General features: G+C 48.0%; 1 protein-coding gene across 1 annotated transcript in view; it reads left to right on the forward strand.

Annotated features, from left to right (window-relative positions):
* SIDT1 (SID1 transmembrane family member 1) overlaps positions 1-16,384 on the forward strand; it is a 105,515-nt gene that overhangs the window by 66,640 nt on the left and 22,491 nt on the right. Inside the window, exons 8-14 of the mRNA XM_015412898.1 lie at positions 3,404-3,472; positions 4,169-4,262; positions 5,717-5,760; positions 7,692-7,763; positions 8,291-8,439; positions 11,373-11,446; positions 13,449-13,515. Of these exons, the coding sequence (XP_015268384.1) occupies positions 3,404-3,472; positions 4,169-4,262; positions 5,717-5,760; positions 7,692-7,763; positions 8,291-8,439; positions 11,373-11,446; positions 13,449-13,515 (569 nt within the window). The remainder of the gene's footprint in view (positions 1-3,403; positions 3,473-4,168; positions 4,263-5,716; positions 5,761-7,691; positions 7,764-8,290; positions 8,440-11,372; positions 11,447-13,448; positions 13,516-16,384) is intronic.

Raw genomic sequence — 16,384 nt, forward strand, 5'->3', positions numbered from 1 at the left:
CCCCCCCCCGGCCCGCATAGCTGCCCAGGCTGAAAGGGGAGCAGGGCAGCCAAACTGTGCATGTGTGCGCATGTGCAGTTCGGCCGGGAGCCTAGATTGCTCCGGACGACGGGCGCGCTGGCGATCCCACGACCGCGCTTGATGCGGCGTTCCCGGTAAGTCCTCTGGGGGTGGTTCTTTTTTACTGCGGGTTTTCAGCCTGAAGGGCCGGATCGGCGACGGGTGCGTGCCGCTTCCCAGATGTTGCGGTTAGATCGCGCCCGTTTGCTGCGCCCCCGATCCGTCTCTCTCCCGGGCCAAAACCTTCCGTGTGACCGGGGCCATTATAAACTAACATGCAGACGACAGAGTGCATTATTACATTACAAGACATACAAAATACAAGCGGGAAATAAACCCTGCTGCAATACAGTCTTAAAGGGACGGAGCCAATAAACGGTCCTCTTAGGCTGTAAGAACAAGAAGCATTCTCTGCAGCAGCCGAAGACAAGACCCTTGGAGCATGAAGACGTCAAGGTTTGTAATACACAACAGGCCTGTTTCGAATCAGTATCTTTATCAAGCTGTTAGTCTTCATAAACAAGACAGGCTTCGGTGTGAATACAATGGGAAAAATAAAATAAGATCACCGAAGAAAACCACTGTTCTATGACTTTGGGAAGACATTCGGAGAGATGTTGTGTTGATCCACATTATTGTCATTCCTGCAGTGCTCCGTCAAGAGATTGGTGTGCTCCGTCAAGAGTTGATAAAGATATCTGAAAACGCTTGTTAATCCTAGGAAAGCGTGTTCTCTTTATCTCTTGTATTCCTTGGATCCACACGTTTTTAAACGAAGGAGTGATAAATGCTATTTAAGAGCTTGAAAAACGAAGACTTTTTCGTCTGCTTTCCCACTTCATAGCTCTATCAAGACGCCTTGAAGAGAAAACATTCCAGGAACATAGCCAGAACAGTGTCAAGAATATTTGCATCAAGATTTTGTATTGTACTCACATCATTATCTACTGGCTTTGCCTATGTTTATGGCATGCACTTTACATAAGGATGATTGTTGTGTAATATAACAAATTTGCATTATAAATATTATAAAAAGTACAACCAAGTGTGTTAAAGTCATAGAACAGTGGTTTTCTTCGGTGAGCTTATTTTATTTTTCCCGTTAGTCTTCATAAGGTTTGTGGGACTTCCACTAGTTTCCAAGCATTCACAAGCACATGGCGGCAAGCGTCCTTCAGTGACTATCTTGAGATAGCCACAAATAAGTGTAAGTAAACCACCAATTTAAAGGAACACATACAATAATGCACTTTGTAGGTTGCGTGTTAGTTTATATAATATCACTATAAATATTTTTGTAAAAAACAGATTCTGTTTATATTCTTCAAGATTGCCTTGAGGAGAGGGCCAGTGCAGGTACGTCAAAATTATCATGGTTATCTCATAGTGTAATTTCAGAAAGGGCATAATTATTATGGGAAATAATGGGGGGACATCTGGTATGAATTAAAATGGAAATATTTCCTGACACAACTTTCCAATATGGTAACTATACCCCCAGTATTTAATGCAAATGACAACCATGCCCTTCCCAGCATTCTGATATGAAATTAAAACTGTAATTTTTGAAATCCACACCCTTATCCTGTGTGTGGTCTTTACATAAATACATGATCTGTGTAAATGAGCCCACCTCCCAAACTGGACCCAGCGATCATGCAAAGAGCTAAGCACAGGAAAGAAAATCTGTCCTCTGATGTCCCCTTAATTGTGTCCTGGGCAGAAGCTACGGATAAGATCTACTGTCTACCAGAAGGCGGTTGTGCCCAGATCTGGGCTCCAAGCAAGGAGAGGAGCGGAGAGGAGAGATTTGGAATACTGCAAAACAGGGATAAGATCATAAAACAGTACAAAACACTAATCACATTGGTTGTAAAACTGGCATTAAACTGATCACAAAAGGGGCATCAATCTGGACTAAAACCAGCAGTAAAGTGACTAGGCTCCCAGCAGAGAACATAACACAGTAATCGGGTGAGATATGGGCAATTTAAAAAAATCCATCCAAAAAAGGATGGAGTCAAACTGTTCTCAGTTTTGCAAACCAAAGCTCATACTAAGAGATCGTCATAAGAACTGACATTTGCTCAGCCCCTCGAAGGCACTAAGCTCTAATGAAAAGACAGCAACAACTTCTGTGTGCAGGACTTGGCACACATAGATGCACAGGGGGGGGAATCTGAAATTAGAGAGGAAGACCAGGTATTCCTCTGCCTCACACGAATTCCCTTGGAAAGTTAATTCGATGTTGCATCCTAATACAAGGGAGTTTTGTCCCTGTTGCCTCATCACCAAGGACGTGGCCCCTTTTCCCCACTCAAAGCAGGAGGGGGTGTGGGGAATGGTGCCTGCAAACAGGTACAAACATGCTCATGGAATAATGATGATGATGATGATGATGATGATGATGATGATGATGATGATGATGATGATAATAATAATAATAATGCTTTCGATTTATTAATCGCTTTACCCACAAGTGGGCTCAAAGTGATTTACAGTTACTCTTTAGACAGGGGACTAACAATGTTTCATAGGGGATAGGAAAGACAACATATAATTCATTTTTAATTGCACACGCCGTAACTGCATGGTGCATTGCCTCCAGGGCCTCCGGGAGATGCTCCGAGGGGGCGAGGCCTCCATGGCTGAAGGCCTGTTGGGTGCCCAGCGGTCACCCCGAGCTCCAGCCAGGGCAACAACTGTGGCCTCGGAGCCCGGCCCCCTGCAGAGGTGTTCTGGACATTCCGGTCAGTGCCATCTGCTGGATTGTTCTTCTCTGTGTGTTGCTTGACAGGAGTTGTTCCCATTTTATCTACTCGCCGAGGCTTTCAAATCGCTGGGTGGACGATGAGCTGGGGAGAAGAGAGCATAGGCCCTATTCAGTAGGGTATTTGTGAACACTGGCATGCTCTCCCTGTTCCCACCTCCCCGGCAGCTCTCACAGCAAATACAGCAGTAGTCATTTTGCAGTTTACATTTCACAGAGTAACAAATGGAAAGTGCTTTTGTTCATAGCCTAAGGACCCCTTTCGCAAAAGGTGCGTGCATTGAGCTTTGGAACCAATTTCACACAAATCCCCATGGTTGTGATCGTAACCCATGCATCTGTCAGTTGGCTTATTGGTATGCATGTATCCTGCCTTTTTCTGTCATGACCAAGCCGCCGTTATTCAAAAAGTCCCGCTATGTCTTGGTGGAGTCCCTGTGCCGGCAAGGGATTGTACAAGCATCCAAGGCATGGGGTAAAAAGCTACTCCTTGGCATGGATGTTAGATGACAAAGGCCAGAAGTAATTCTAGAGTTTTTCCCCCTCCTCACTCCTCCAATCTCTTTGTTACAGGGACTAACCATACCTGGAACCTCCAGCGGATGAAGACACTAGAAGTGACAGTTGTGCCTTCCATTAAAGGTTAATGTTCCTGGCCCAACTCCTTAGGATTAGCCTGATAAAGATGAGTGTACTGTTGGGAGCTGACATCTATATAAATAGGGGGGGCTGTGAAATAGGGTTGCCAGCCCCGGGAGGGAGCAGGGGATTCTCCAATTTTATGGGCTCCTATCCACCGCGGGCCAGCCGGCCTGTGGGGGAAGCCCCGCCCACAACAGCCAGTGACAGCGACGCTCCGGGATTTTGGGCAAAACTACGGTAACCATAGAGTTTTGCCCAAAATACCAGAGCGTCGCCGCGCGACATCCCCGGCGCAATGATGTCACTTCCACGTGACATTATCATGTCGGGGACGTTGTGCATGGCAACGTCGCCCTGCCCCCTCCACTCCTGGGGAACTCCCTCCCACCCCCCACCAGTGAGAGCCAAGGACCTGGCAACCCTACTGTGAAAAGATTAGAAAATGGCTGTCGTTCATGGAACTGCTTCTCTGGGGGCCGTGTGGCATAGGATCCGCTGTATCTGCTCCCTGCTGATCTCATTCAGAGGCGGGACATAAATAAATGCTTCAAGTAATAAAGAAAACCTTTCCAGTTACTTTGTTCTGAAGAAGGAGATGAGGCTTTGGGGAGAGTGTTTTAGGAGCAGAACGGCAGAGAGACAGGTGATGGCTTTCCCCTTTGTGTGCTGAAAGAAGGTCTCCTCTCCTTCCCCCAGAGTCTGTTTACGTGCACGCCATCCTCTTCAGCTTCCTGAGTTTCTTCTCGTTCTACTTGGGCTCACTGGTTGTTGCCTTTGTTCACTACCTCAGGTGGGTGAGGCTTTCTTCAGCCGTCTTAATGTTGGCAGCTCAGGGCTGGTTCTCTGGCCAAGACACACAAGGGTGCTTGGGGTGATACGATGAGGAGGACTCCCTATAGGGGCTTGGCTAACTGGCAGCCATTGGTAACTCAGGAGGTGACTGACGCCCCCTTCCTGCGGCTGGGCCACTGCTGCAGGGGCTTGTCTTTGACCTGGCCAGGGCAAGTCTGAAAAGGTGATGAGGTGATGGGCGTACCTTGCTTAGGGTGACAAAATACCTTGAACTGGCCTTTAGTCTGTTGTTTGCTGAAGTGCTTCCATTTACTTTGCCTCAGTCTCCATTTGCTGAAGTGAGGCCTTTGCCTCAGTCTCCATTTGCTGAAGTGAGGCCTTTGCCTCAGTCTCCATTTGCTGAAGTGAGGCCTTTGCCTCAGTCTCCATTTGCTAAAGTGAGGCCTTTGCCTCAGTCTCCAGTTGCTAAAGTGTTTCCATTTGCTGAAGTGAGGCCTTTGCTCCCAAACTCCATTCACTGAAGAGAAGCCTTTGCCTCAGTCTCTGTTTCCTGGAGTCAGTCTAGAGAAGAGGACTCAACTGGTTTGGCACTCTTCTGAATGGAGAAAAAGAAGCCTTTGTAAAAAACGATTGCTTCATTTCTCTCCAGGAAGATGCACATTTTCACAGCCAATGTGGTTTATAAGTAAAGTGGCCGTTCCTGGAGTCTGTCAGGCACCAAGCCCCAAACGCATACTTCTGGCGTCCTCCACACCTGAGAAAGGTGGAAATGAGGGTGTGCCTTTAGCATCCTGCTGCTGGTTCTGCCCAGACCGTGCTGTGCCTGGACATTGCTAGATTTTCTGAATCCAATTCAAACCTATTCTAGTCTAGAGGGCTGATTCCCACATTGCAATATCCATGTGTTCCTCACCTGGACAGGTGTGTTCTGGGAGTTCCCAGGTGGGAACTCGATGTCCAGGTGTTTGATGCAGATCAGGACCACAGCGTGTAAGAAGGGCCTTTAGCCTGCCTCCCCCCCCCACCGCCTCTGTACTGTTTTCCCAACCCAAAACAACCCTGGGGAGCTCTTAGTTTCCCCCAGCCAGGAAATGTATTCATAATGATGGCTACATGTAAGTTTCCCCAGTGGATCAAACACTGGCTCTCCAAGGTCCTTTCAGATTGGGGAAAGAGCGTGGTTGGGGGGCTGAAGCTCCTTCTGCTGGCATGCTGTGATTCTGATCCAGATTAAGCCTGGGAGTTCAGCTCCCAGCGTGGAACTCCAGGTGCGTGTCTGACCCAAAGTCCTCCTGGGGTCCCCATCTGGGCTGTGTGGACTTGGTAATGTGTGACTTGGCCTGATTCTACCTTTTAAAGCATAAGTGGGCAGCAACCCTTCACTTTGTTCAGAGGATGTTGAGAGCTGAGGAGTTTTGATGGGCAATTAGCCTTGTTTGTGATTGATTTCAGGGGTCGGAGGAAGAGTTCCAGCGGAGGTGCCAGTCCTCAGGATGGTAACTGTGATTCTAATGCACTGGGCTAATAATAGAGAGCCAGTCTGGTATAGTGGTTAGGAGCACGGACTCTAATCTGGGAGAACCGGGTTTGATTCCCCACTCCTCCACATGCAGCCGCTGGTGTGACCTTGGGTCAGTCATAAGTTCTTTCGGAGCTGTTCTCTCAAGGGCAGCTCTCAAAAGAGCTCTTTCAGCCCCACCTGCCTCACAGGGTGTCTGTTGTAGGGAGGGGAGGGGAAGAGATTGTAAGCCGCTCCGAGACTCTGAGTGAAGGGTAGGGTATAAATCCAATCTCGTCTTCTTCTTCTCCTCTGATATAGAATGCTAAATGAGACTTCCTGGGTCCAACAGCCCACCAAAGGCAGGACTGCCTTCAGTACCTTTGACGGGGGAAAAAACCCTCTGACCTTTCTCAAGTTTATGCTTGAACAAGAAAACAGGGCAGGGATGAGTCCAGGGTTTCTCCTTTGTTGTCAACTGGAGTACTGGGGGAGGATAAAGATGCCCATAATCTCTCTCCGCCCCCACCCACCCCCCAATTTTAGAGTTCTCCTGCCACTGTGGCTGCTGTCTTTTCAGGACCTCAGCAGGCCCTGTGGATAGAGCCCTTCCCCCAGACGTGGTTGCTGAGCAACCTCTTTTGTTTCCCTCCGTCTTTTGGCTGTGAGGAAGAAACCAGTTTTGTTCCATCACACCTTGCTAAGCAAACAGCGGGCGACGTGGCCTGCTGGCTGGTCAGGAGTGACTCATGGCTACCCCAGGTGTTGAGGAAGTAGGTCTGAAATCGCTGGGCGATCCGGCTGCAGAATGCTTCAGCTGGTTCCCTGCCTCTCAGCTGCTGTTCCAAAGCCAGCCCATGCTCCAGTAGGATCGCATAAGCGGTCTGAGGGTTAGCGACTGAGCTGTACAACCTTGCGGTCCAGTTCATCATGTGTACTGTGAGAGGTGTGAAATTGGAGCTTGAAGACATGGGCTTGTTCTCTGGACCCTGCAGCCTCCCTGTGAAGAGATGGGGGGTGTCAAGCACCCATTCTCTCCTTCCTTCAGTTTGGAGTGGAGCAGTGGGGGATTCCCTCAGCTGTCAAGCGATGCTTCCTTTGCGTTTTGTTTTCCTCCCTCAGAAGGACATCTGAATGAGCCTGTCTCTCCCTTCCCTCTTGCCCATTCGACAGTAGAAATGTGGTCCAAACTCTGAGTGGGGTAGACGTGACAAATGTGAGAGACTTAACAGTTCATCAGAGTGGGGTGGGAAGTGGCATAGAGCTAGAGGAGGGGTCCTCAAAATGGTGTGCGTGGGCTCCATGGCACCCATTTTCACCTTTCTGGCGCCTGCCAAATGTTTTTAGGAAGTCATCAGGGCCAGGTGGAGCTTTTGCCCAGCAAAGCTTCTGATTGGCTGTGGAAATGTTTTAAAACGTTGGCTGCAGCTACCCCTACTGTACGATGGTCTTCATTGTGTAACTGAAGGTAACCCATGGCAGCCATTTTGCGGCTGGCTCTGCCTCCCGTGGCAGTTGTTTTGTGGTTGGCTCTGCCTCCCGTGGCAGGCATTTTTGTGGTTGGCTCTGCCTCCCATGGCAGGCATTTTTGCGGCTGGCTCTGCCTCCCGGGGCAGCCATTTTGCGGCTGGCTCTGCCTCCCGTGGCAGCCATTTTGTGGCTGTGCCCTCAAAGTTGAGTCAGAATTCCATGTGCTCACAGGCTCAAAAAGGACCCCTGAGCTAGAGGAAAGGAGGAGAACGGTGCCCAGCTCCTTCTCTAAGGCTCCTTCTGAGAAATGACAGTGTTTCTGTCACCTCAGGCCCCCTCCGGGCTTCTTGGTCAGGTTGGATAGTCTGCTGTGCTCTGCGTGTGTGGGGGTGGGGGGGCGGCTTTTGGAGCAGCCAGATGGGAATGGGAGGCCAAGCATTCCTCTTTCTTCCATGGCAGGGTCTGGGGCAGCGACGTCTTCTCAGCCGATCACTGTCAGCACCGCTGAGGGAAGCAGCTATGGAGCTATAGGTACGGTACGGAACCCCAGAGACCCCGGCAGACATAGCTGTGTGGCTTGTGTAGCTGGGACCGATCTTACACGTCGGTGGTTGAGAGCAGCGGCTCGCAGGAGACAGCCAGAGGTGGAATGATGAGAGGCTAAGATGAGGGTGGGAGAGCGTTCTCCCTCAAGATGGCCTGCGGGGCCGGCTGGCTTGCTGCATGCAGTGAATTTACTCATTTCCTATGAATTTTGGCGAGAGTTTTAAAACCAGAGACTGTGAATTATATCTTCGGGCCAAGTTCAGTTCACGTGGGCTGAGCCCATTTAAGAGGCCAGCCCTAACGATGGCCTGGATGTGTGTGATTCTCGTCAAGTGACTAGTCACACAGTGTTAACAGAAGGGGCTCTGCCACGGCCAGCTCCTCTGAGGGCAGACCTCTCAGAAATGCTCGCCCACCAGGTGTGATTCCACGGGATTCGCTTCTGGGCAAGGAGCCAGTAATTTATTCTCCACAATCAGGCTGTCCTTCAAATATCCCTGCCTTCTTTCCAGATGAGTCAAGCTCCAGCGGGGGCCAGCAGCTATCTCCGTTGGGCCATAAGGCTGCTTGTGGCTCTGACACGGACAGCTCAGTGGAAGAGGAAAGCGACTTTGATACCATGCCCGAAATTGATAACGATAAGAATGTCATCCGCACGAAGGTGAGATCTGCTTACGGGTCACATGTAGTAGGGATGGCCTCTCTCGCGTACCATCCTTCTCCACTCCCCAATATTTTGGTATTGTCCGAGGTCCCTTTCGTGGAACTGTGGTGGCTCAAGTGGTTAAGACACTGAACTGCAGGCTGTGGAAGGTCGGTAGTTCAGCAGTTCGAGACCCGAGTGTGCTGCGTGATGGAGTGAGCTCCCGTCTCTAGATCCAGCTCCTGCCAACCTAGCAGTTCGAAAGCAAGAAATTGCAAGTAGATAAATAGGGACCACTTCGGTGGGAAGGTAACAGCGTTCCGTGCACCTTGGTGTTTAGTCACGCCGGCCACATGACCACGGAAATGTCTTCAGACAGCGCTGGCTCTTCGGCTTTGAAACGGAGATGAGCACCGCAACCCTAGAGTCAGATTCGACTGGCTTTCAAGCAAGGGAACCTTTACCTTTACTAAGGTCCTTTTCATGGTCTGCAGCATCCAGAATCATCTTCATGGTGACCCTTCAGGGAGATCCTTGGCCAGAGAACCTCACTTGGAATTCTGCCTGATGGCTTTCCGGCACCGAGTGAAACCCTCTTGATTTCAGTGAGGTCTCCAATGAGTTAGGTTTCAAGCCTTTCTCTTTGTCTGTTTGTTTATTCAAACATTTCTATCCTGCCTTTTTTTGTGGCTCAAAGTGGCTTGCAATAATAAAGAAACCTTTTCAGTTAAAAGCAAAAATAAAATAGCAAACCCCAAATCCCTCCCCCTCGTAAAAGATGCCTGCCATTCAAACCCCCCCCAGAAGCCCTGACAGAAAGGGAGGCCTTGCAGTGCCTCCTGAAGTTCTCCATGGAGGGAGACCCTTCCACAGAGCCCGATGGAAAGACCCAAGCTCTGGGCAGTGCAAGACGGGCCACCCTAAGATAACCAACAGATGGCTGCCTGATAACCAACAGATGGCCACCACAAGTGGTGGCATAACCAACAGATGGGCTGCCTGATGACATGCAGAAGGAGACCGCCCTTCCGATCTTTTATTCTGCAGGCTCATTATTTATTTTTATTTGGTATACAATGCTCTATTGATTTTACTTCCCGTTTTGTTTCATTTACTTGCGTTTGGTGGCTTACGGCTCGTCAAGAACTCATTCTGTTCCTGCGCAGAGATGGAGGAGGGACACTTGCACCCTCTCCCTGATTGACCCGCAGCAGGCTGCGAGGCGCCAGAGAGGGGATCCCAAGCACGCGCTGGTGCTTGGTGTGGTGTCAGAAGTGATATGCAATAGGCCTTCCTGCTGCTCTTGACCTGGCTGGTACCGCTGCCTCCAGCGTAGTTGAGAGGAGGCGTGGCTTGCTCTCTGCACTTGCACCCTTGCAGCAGGTCTTTCCAAAAAGGCAAAAAGGTGTTTCTGTAGGACTCACGATCCAGCAGATGGGGCTCCTATGTGGGTTGCTAAACCCATGAGCCAAAGGCCACTGATCAGGCCCATAGCCAGGATTTTGTGGCTTGTGGGGCAAATTTTTTTCCTGGTGGGGCTGAAGTTCTCAGTGCAGAGAGAAAATCCATTTAGCCACCAGAAAGCGATTACCAGGATAGATCTGTAAATTGCAGGCTGTCAACCACTTGAGATGACAGTTCTCAGCTGCTGCAATTTAATCACTTCTGCCAGCCTAAGTAACAGTACTGAGAACAAGCCGGCAGGTGGAAGTGATGACTTCTGTAGTCAAGAAGGCTAACAGGCAGGAAAACTCTCTTGAAGGAGACCAGTGTCTTAACACAGAGTTAGAAGGGATCCTAGAGGTCACCTACTCCAACCCCCTTGCTCAGTGTGGGAATTAGTCAGCTACAGCACCTCAGTCTACTTAAAGGAGTGCACGCCTTTTTAAAAAACGTTTTAAAATAATTGAAAAGAGCATTTACAGGATAAATTCTTGTGGAGCTGTGCCTTTAAGAAAGGTGGCAGAGATAGCTACAGGCCTGCCACTACTTTAGGTGGATGCACTCCATGAAGGAATTCAAAACCCTGATGATTTTCCCGAATGACTCCCCCTAGAAAATGTATAGGGAAGCAGTATAGCCATTCAAATAGTGACGGAGGCAAGCTTGGGCCTTACGCTGACCCTCTTGGGTGGCATCTGCGTCTATCCAAAGCAGGAACTTCCTTGACCCTTGGAGTTGGGAAGGAGATTTTAGTCCAGGGCTCTTTTTGGGCAGGAACGCACAGGAACGGAGTTCCGGCTGGCTCCCAAGTTGGCCACGCCCAGCAGGAACTCATTAGCATAATAGGCCACACCCAACAGCAGAAACCCATTCGGATTGGCTACAATTAGGGGTGTGTGGCCTAACATGCAAAAAGCCCTGGGTTTTGACAACAAACAAGGTAAAGAGAATAAGAAGCAAAAAGTGTGTGTGGCTGGATGACCACACTTCTGGTAACATGGGTGTGTGGCCTAATATGCAAATGAGTTGTGCTGTCAGGGGTGTGGCCTAATATGCTAATGAGTTCCTGCTGTTGGGTATGGCCTATTATGCTAATGAGTTCCTGCTGGGCTTTTTCTACCAAAAAGCCCTGCTTCTAACCACTGTTCCCTCTAAGATGAGTTAGTGTGAGCTAGCTCAGAGTTTTTTAGCCTCCAGCTCACACATTTTTGTTTTAGCTCAGGAAGGATGGCTACAGAGCAAACCAATTTAATGCAGTAGCCAAATGGCTCGCTCACCACTGTAATGCTAGTAACTCACAAAGTAGAATTTTTGCTCACATGACTCCACAGCTTAGAGGGAACATTGCTTCTAACATGTATCTTGGGGGGATGAGAAAAGGGACTTCTCAACTCATACGTTCGTGGTGCTCTCCCTGGCTTTTTGCAAGCCTGTTTCCAGTCCCTTAAAAGCACTGCAAACTGTACCACACCAACCGTCCTGCTCTTCCTGCCTTCCCCTCTTCCTAGGTATTCCTCTATCTCTCAGATTTGTCCAGGAAAGACCGGAGGATTGTCAGCAAAAAGTATAAAATCTATTTCTGGTAAGTACTTGACAGCCACCTCAGTCTAAGCGCAGTCTGTTCTGATGACACCGCCTTGATTATATCTTGCTTTTCAAGAGACTATCCCCAAGTTGTGGCCACAGTTCAGCATTTGCAGTGTGAGTGTGAGGAAAGCACCATTTCCCAGAAGCCGGTGGGATAGCTGGGAAGAGAACGGCCCCGTGTCACGCAGCAGACAGCTAACTCAAATAGCAGATGATCTGCATTGGCTGGAAAATGTCCCGTGTTCTCTGAGATTCAGTTGGGACCAACCCACTTCTAAAAATTGAATCCAATCCTACAGTGACGGTTAATGCACAGTGCCAGGAATAACTTGGCTTGGCACTTACCTCCACTTTACCTAATCTCCAGGTAGGTAAATAAACCTCATAACAATAACATCAGCGTCTAGGACTGACATGACTTTTTACAAAATTCACATAAGGTCAATCCAAATGCACCCTCTCTGCTTAACGCGTACTATAGAAACACATAATAATAATGGTATGTTTTTCTCCGTGTAACAGTCAGTTCCATGACCGAGTGGGGATTCGAACCTGGGTTTCCCAGATCCTAGTCTGACACTTAAACCACTATACCTCATCTAGGCTCTGATCACTACACCACACTGGCCCCTCAGAATAAACTGTTGCATATAATCACCATTGAAGCAGTTACGTATCCCTAGCCAAATAGTGGGTGTGAATGGAAACTAGAACTGTGTGAGCCTTTACACCATCTGTGAACTGCTGAACACCTCAAAATAGTTTTCAAGTGGGTGGGATGGTTTCAGACTACGCAACCAAAGGGGAGGCTTGCGATCAACATGGTGCCGACAAACTGTCGGTTGAACCAATTTCTCCTCACATATTTCTGCTTCTTGAACCACCTCAAAATGGACAAGGAGGCCATTGTAAATTTGCGGTTGGGTGGTGCTTGTGCAGGTGTGCGTTCGAGTGAGTGAATTCAGCTACTCATTTTAAGCAGTGGGGGAAGTTATATGAGGGAAGTTATATGAGGAGTCTCAACGAAGGTCTGCATTTTGGATTGAGGTAAATGTAGGGGTTTGAGGGGAATGAATATGCGAGGCTTCGGCAGGAGGGGTTTAAGCCCTACATTCTTTGGAAGGCGGCTCTGTCAGGGGAAAGTAACTTAAATTTCTTATCAGTGGTGTCTTTCTTGGGGGAGGGCCCCAGAAAGAAAATGGGAGGGACCACTTTGATCACTTCCTCGCCAGTACCCTGGCTTACTTTCGCCTCTGCCCTCTGTTGGTGAACACGCAGGGCTTTTTTTGTAGAAAAAGCGCAGCAGGAACTCATTAGCATAATAGGCCACACCCAGCAGCAGAAACTCATTAGCATATTAGGCCACATCCCCTGACTGCACCACTCATTAGCATATTAGGCCACATTCCCATGTTACCAGAAGTGTGTTCATCCAGCCACACCCACCTTTTGCTTCTGTTTACCTTGTTTGTTGTCAAAACCCAGGGCTTTTTTGTAGCAGGGACTCCTTTGCATGTTAGGCCACACACTCTAAAAGTAGCCAATCCTAATGAGTTCCTGCTGTTGGGTGTGGCCTATTATGCTAATGAGTTCCTGCTGGGCGTGGCCAACTCGGGAGCCAGCCGGAACTCCGTTCCTGTGCGTTCCTGACCAAAAATAGCCCTGGTGAACAGATACATTGCTTGGTGGAACTTCCATTGCCAAATCTTGGTGTCGCTTCAAAGTAGGGAATGATCTTCCTTGGGCAACGGAGAGGTGGATGTAAGGTTTGCAAGCTGGAGGGTTGATAGGAAGGTGATACATTTATACCATAGAGGGATAAGTTTGATTTATAATGTGGGCAGCGCTGGTGCCCATCTGCCGCTCGCCTTTGCCCCTTCCACAGGAGTGTTTTGTTTTTCTAAGTGCATTTCAGTAAGAAGACCAGAGCCCTCTAAAGCCCAAATGATGTTTTTCTCTCAAAGAACTAACGCTGTTATGGTCTCCCGTCCTTGCAGGAACATCATCACCATCGCAGTCTTCTACGCCCTGCCTGTGGTCCAGCTGGTGATCACGTACCAGACAGTGAGTTACTGACTTTCTCTCTGTCTCTCAGGGCGATCCTGCATTGGCTTTTCCCTCCGTTGTTTTAGCAAACCCACGTTGGAACAAAAATTCCCCTCTGCATTGCATGCCGCTGTCACTTTCTTTGATCATCGGGTTTTGTGGTACCTTCTGCATAGATTTATGGCCGTTCAGGGGTGACTTTGCAGCCAGTATGGCATTGCTCCAGGGTATCTGAATGTGGTTTTGAGCTGCACCTTTTCCTCAATGTTGAGGAAATGTGGAGCGAATGCCAGACGCAGAACCAGCCTCAGTTGGCCTCCTTCCCTTTCTGCAAACTGGTAAATTCCACTTCTTCTGTGTTGGTTTTCTGCTGTGATGCTCCTTCTTTCTTCTTTGCATTAGAAAGAAGCAGGATAGAATTCAGCTGATTTCGCACTAGAGCTGCCTCGCTGTTGCGCCGCTGTTTGCCTCGGTTCTATTGGTCAATTTCACACCCGAAGCCACGCAGCTGATTTTGACCCGCGGCTTCGCCCGATTTCGTCCGCAGTTTCATTGATCCTCAAAAAACAGGATCACGAAACTGCAGGGGAAATCGGGCGAAGCCGTGGGTCAAAATCAGCTGCATGGCTTCGGGTGTGAAATTGACCAATAGAATTGGGGCAAATGGCGGCACAACAGCGAGGCAGCTCTAGTGCGAAATCAGCCTTCATCTAACCATTGAGCAAAACTCAAGGAGCATCAAACGCCAGCAACACTACCCCATCCCCCAAATTTATGTATTTGCTCTAGAGCTCTGCTTTTGGGGGGATGTGCAAAATCTTTATTTATTTCAGTTTTCTGCTTTTTCCACCCCATGGTCCACCGAAAACCTGCAGAACATTTCTGATTTCCTTTCTTTTAGGAACTGCAGACATAAATTCCTATGAGGAAAGGCTGAAGAGTCTGGGACTTTTCAGTGTAGAAAAGAGATGACTAAGGGGGGACATGAGAGAGGTTTATAAAATTATGCATGGGGTGGAGAGAGTTGACAAAGTGAATTTTTTTCTCCCTCTCCCAAAACACTAGAACTTGAAGGCATCCAGTGAAGTTGGTGGACAGTAGGTTCAGGATGGACAAAAGGAAATACTACTTTACACAGAGAGTGATCAAAACGTGGAATTCACTGCCAGAGAGTGTAGTGATGGCCACAGGAATAAACAGCTTTAAAAGGGGATTAGATAGATTCATGGAGGATAAATCTATCAATGGCTACTAGCCCTGGTGACTGAGGGGGACCTCCACCATTCAGAGGCACCAATCCTCTGAGTCCCAGAGCCAGGAGGCAACATCAGGGGAAAGCCGCAGCGCCCTGTTGTTGGCGGTCCAAAGGAACTGGTTGTCCACTGTGTGAGACAGGATGCTTGATTAGATGGACTGTTGGTCTGATCCAGCAGGGCTCTTCTTATGTTCTTAAATCAGATGTGCATCTGAAAGAGGATGATGTTTGTCCACCCTGTTGCTTTCACTGACCAGCATATTTGAATGCTCATTTCTATGTGCATCTGAATGTGCACTCCATGATCCTTAAACCCCATGACTAGTTTACGCAGGAGTGTCTCTCTACAGACATTCTCCACCCCCACCCCCCAAGAATTTGCAAATTCGGCTTCATTTTTCCCCCAGTAGAAAATATCTTGAATAGAATCGAACATCAGGATGGTTCAGAATAATTATATTGTTCTGAATTATATTATCCAGGCCAGAAATCAAACATGCCCCATCTTTCAAGGATTGTGTCCACATCAAGAAGGCTGCTTTGCTCTTCTCATATACTGTAGTACCCAATCTCCCTTCTTAAGGAAGAACCAAGTGTTAAACCACATCAATTACCCATATCCACTCCCTTCTGCTATGTGAGAATAATGCTAGTGGTGTCAGATTGGGGCTAATAAGAGCTGAGTGCTAAGAGGGGGTTGGATTTAATTCAGAAATTTTCTTAAATTTCCTTCTGCTGTTCTGCTAACAAGGGAGAAAGTCATGTCAGGCCACACAAAATCCTGAAAAAGAAACAAAAATCATGGAATTATCTTTTTACTGAGATAGATCCAGGTGGGTAGCCATGTTGGTCTCAAGCAGTAGAAAAAAGTTTGAGTCCAGTGGCACAACCCCCCCAGGACTTAACAAGGATATTGGTTTCTTATCTTACTACATATGCTAAACTCATTCAGTCCTTACATCTGTATTCTCACCAAGAAAGGCTATACATCCTCTTTGTTTTAGTGTATTAGTTATTTGGAACAGTAGATTAGAATACTGATTGTAATGTAGTGCAATGAATATTAGAATGGTATATTGGAATGCATTTCTCTGGTCTGATAACAGAGGAGATATAACACTGCACTACAGATCACCTCACCGCAAGAGAAAAAGATGCTATTAGTTACCTCCATGCTTTAAAGGAGACAGATGAAGCATAACAATAAGGTCTCAAACTTTGTTCAACAAGGTCTTGGTTAATTACTTCTAGCATGCCACAGTTAAGAATGGTACATTTATACATCTATCTTCAATTTTGACATGTTTGTTTGCTTCACTGTCTTTCCACGGAATTAAATCCAAGCAGTGGTGACCTGATAAACTTAGCTTGCTATTCCTGTTTGCATCTGTTAAAACATCTCCGTTGTTGTATGCTAATTTGCTGTCCAACCTCTGCCTTATATGTATGGACTGATAAACTCCATTTCATTGTATCTGAGGAAGTGTGTGAGCACATGAAAGCTCATACCTTGAATAAAACTTTGTTGGTCTTAAAGGTGCCAGCAGACTCGAACTTTGTTCTTCTTTTCCCGAGGACAGCCTGAGTGACATGAAACTCTGCATGGGCATTAAAGCTGTGAACGAGCGAGTT

This window comes from Gekko japonicus, unplaced genomic scaffold (assembly GCF_001447785.1).
Source record: "Gekko japonicus isolate JY-2015 unplaced genomic scaffold, Gekko_japonicus_V1.1 scaffold1488, whole genome shotgun sequence".
NCBI classification, from domain to species: domain Eukaryota; kingdom Metazoa; phylum Chordata; class Lepidosauria; order Squamata; family Gekkonidae; genus Gekko; species Gekko japonicus.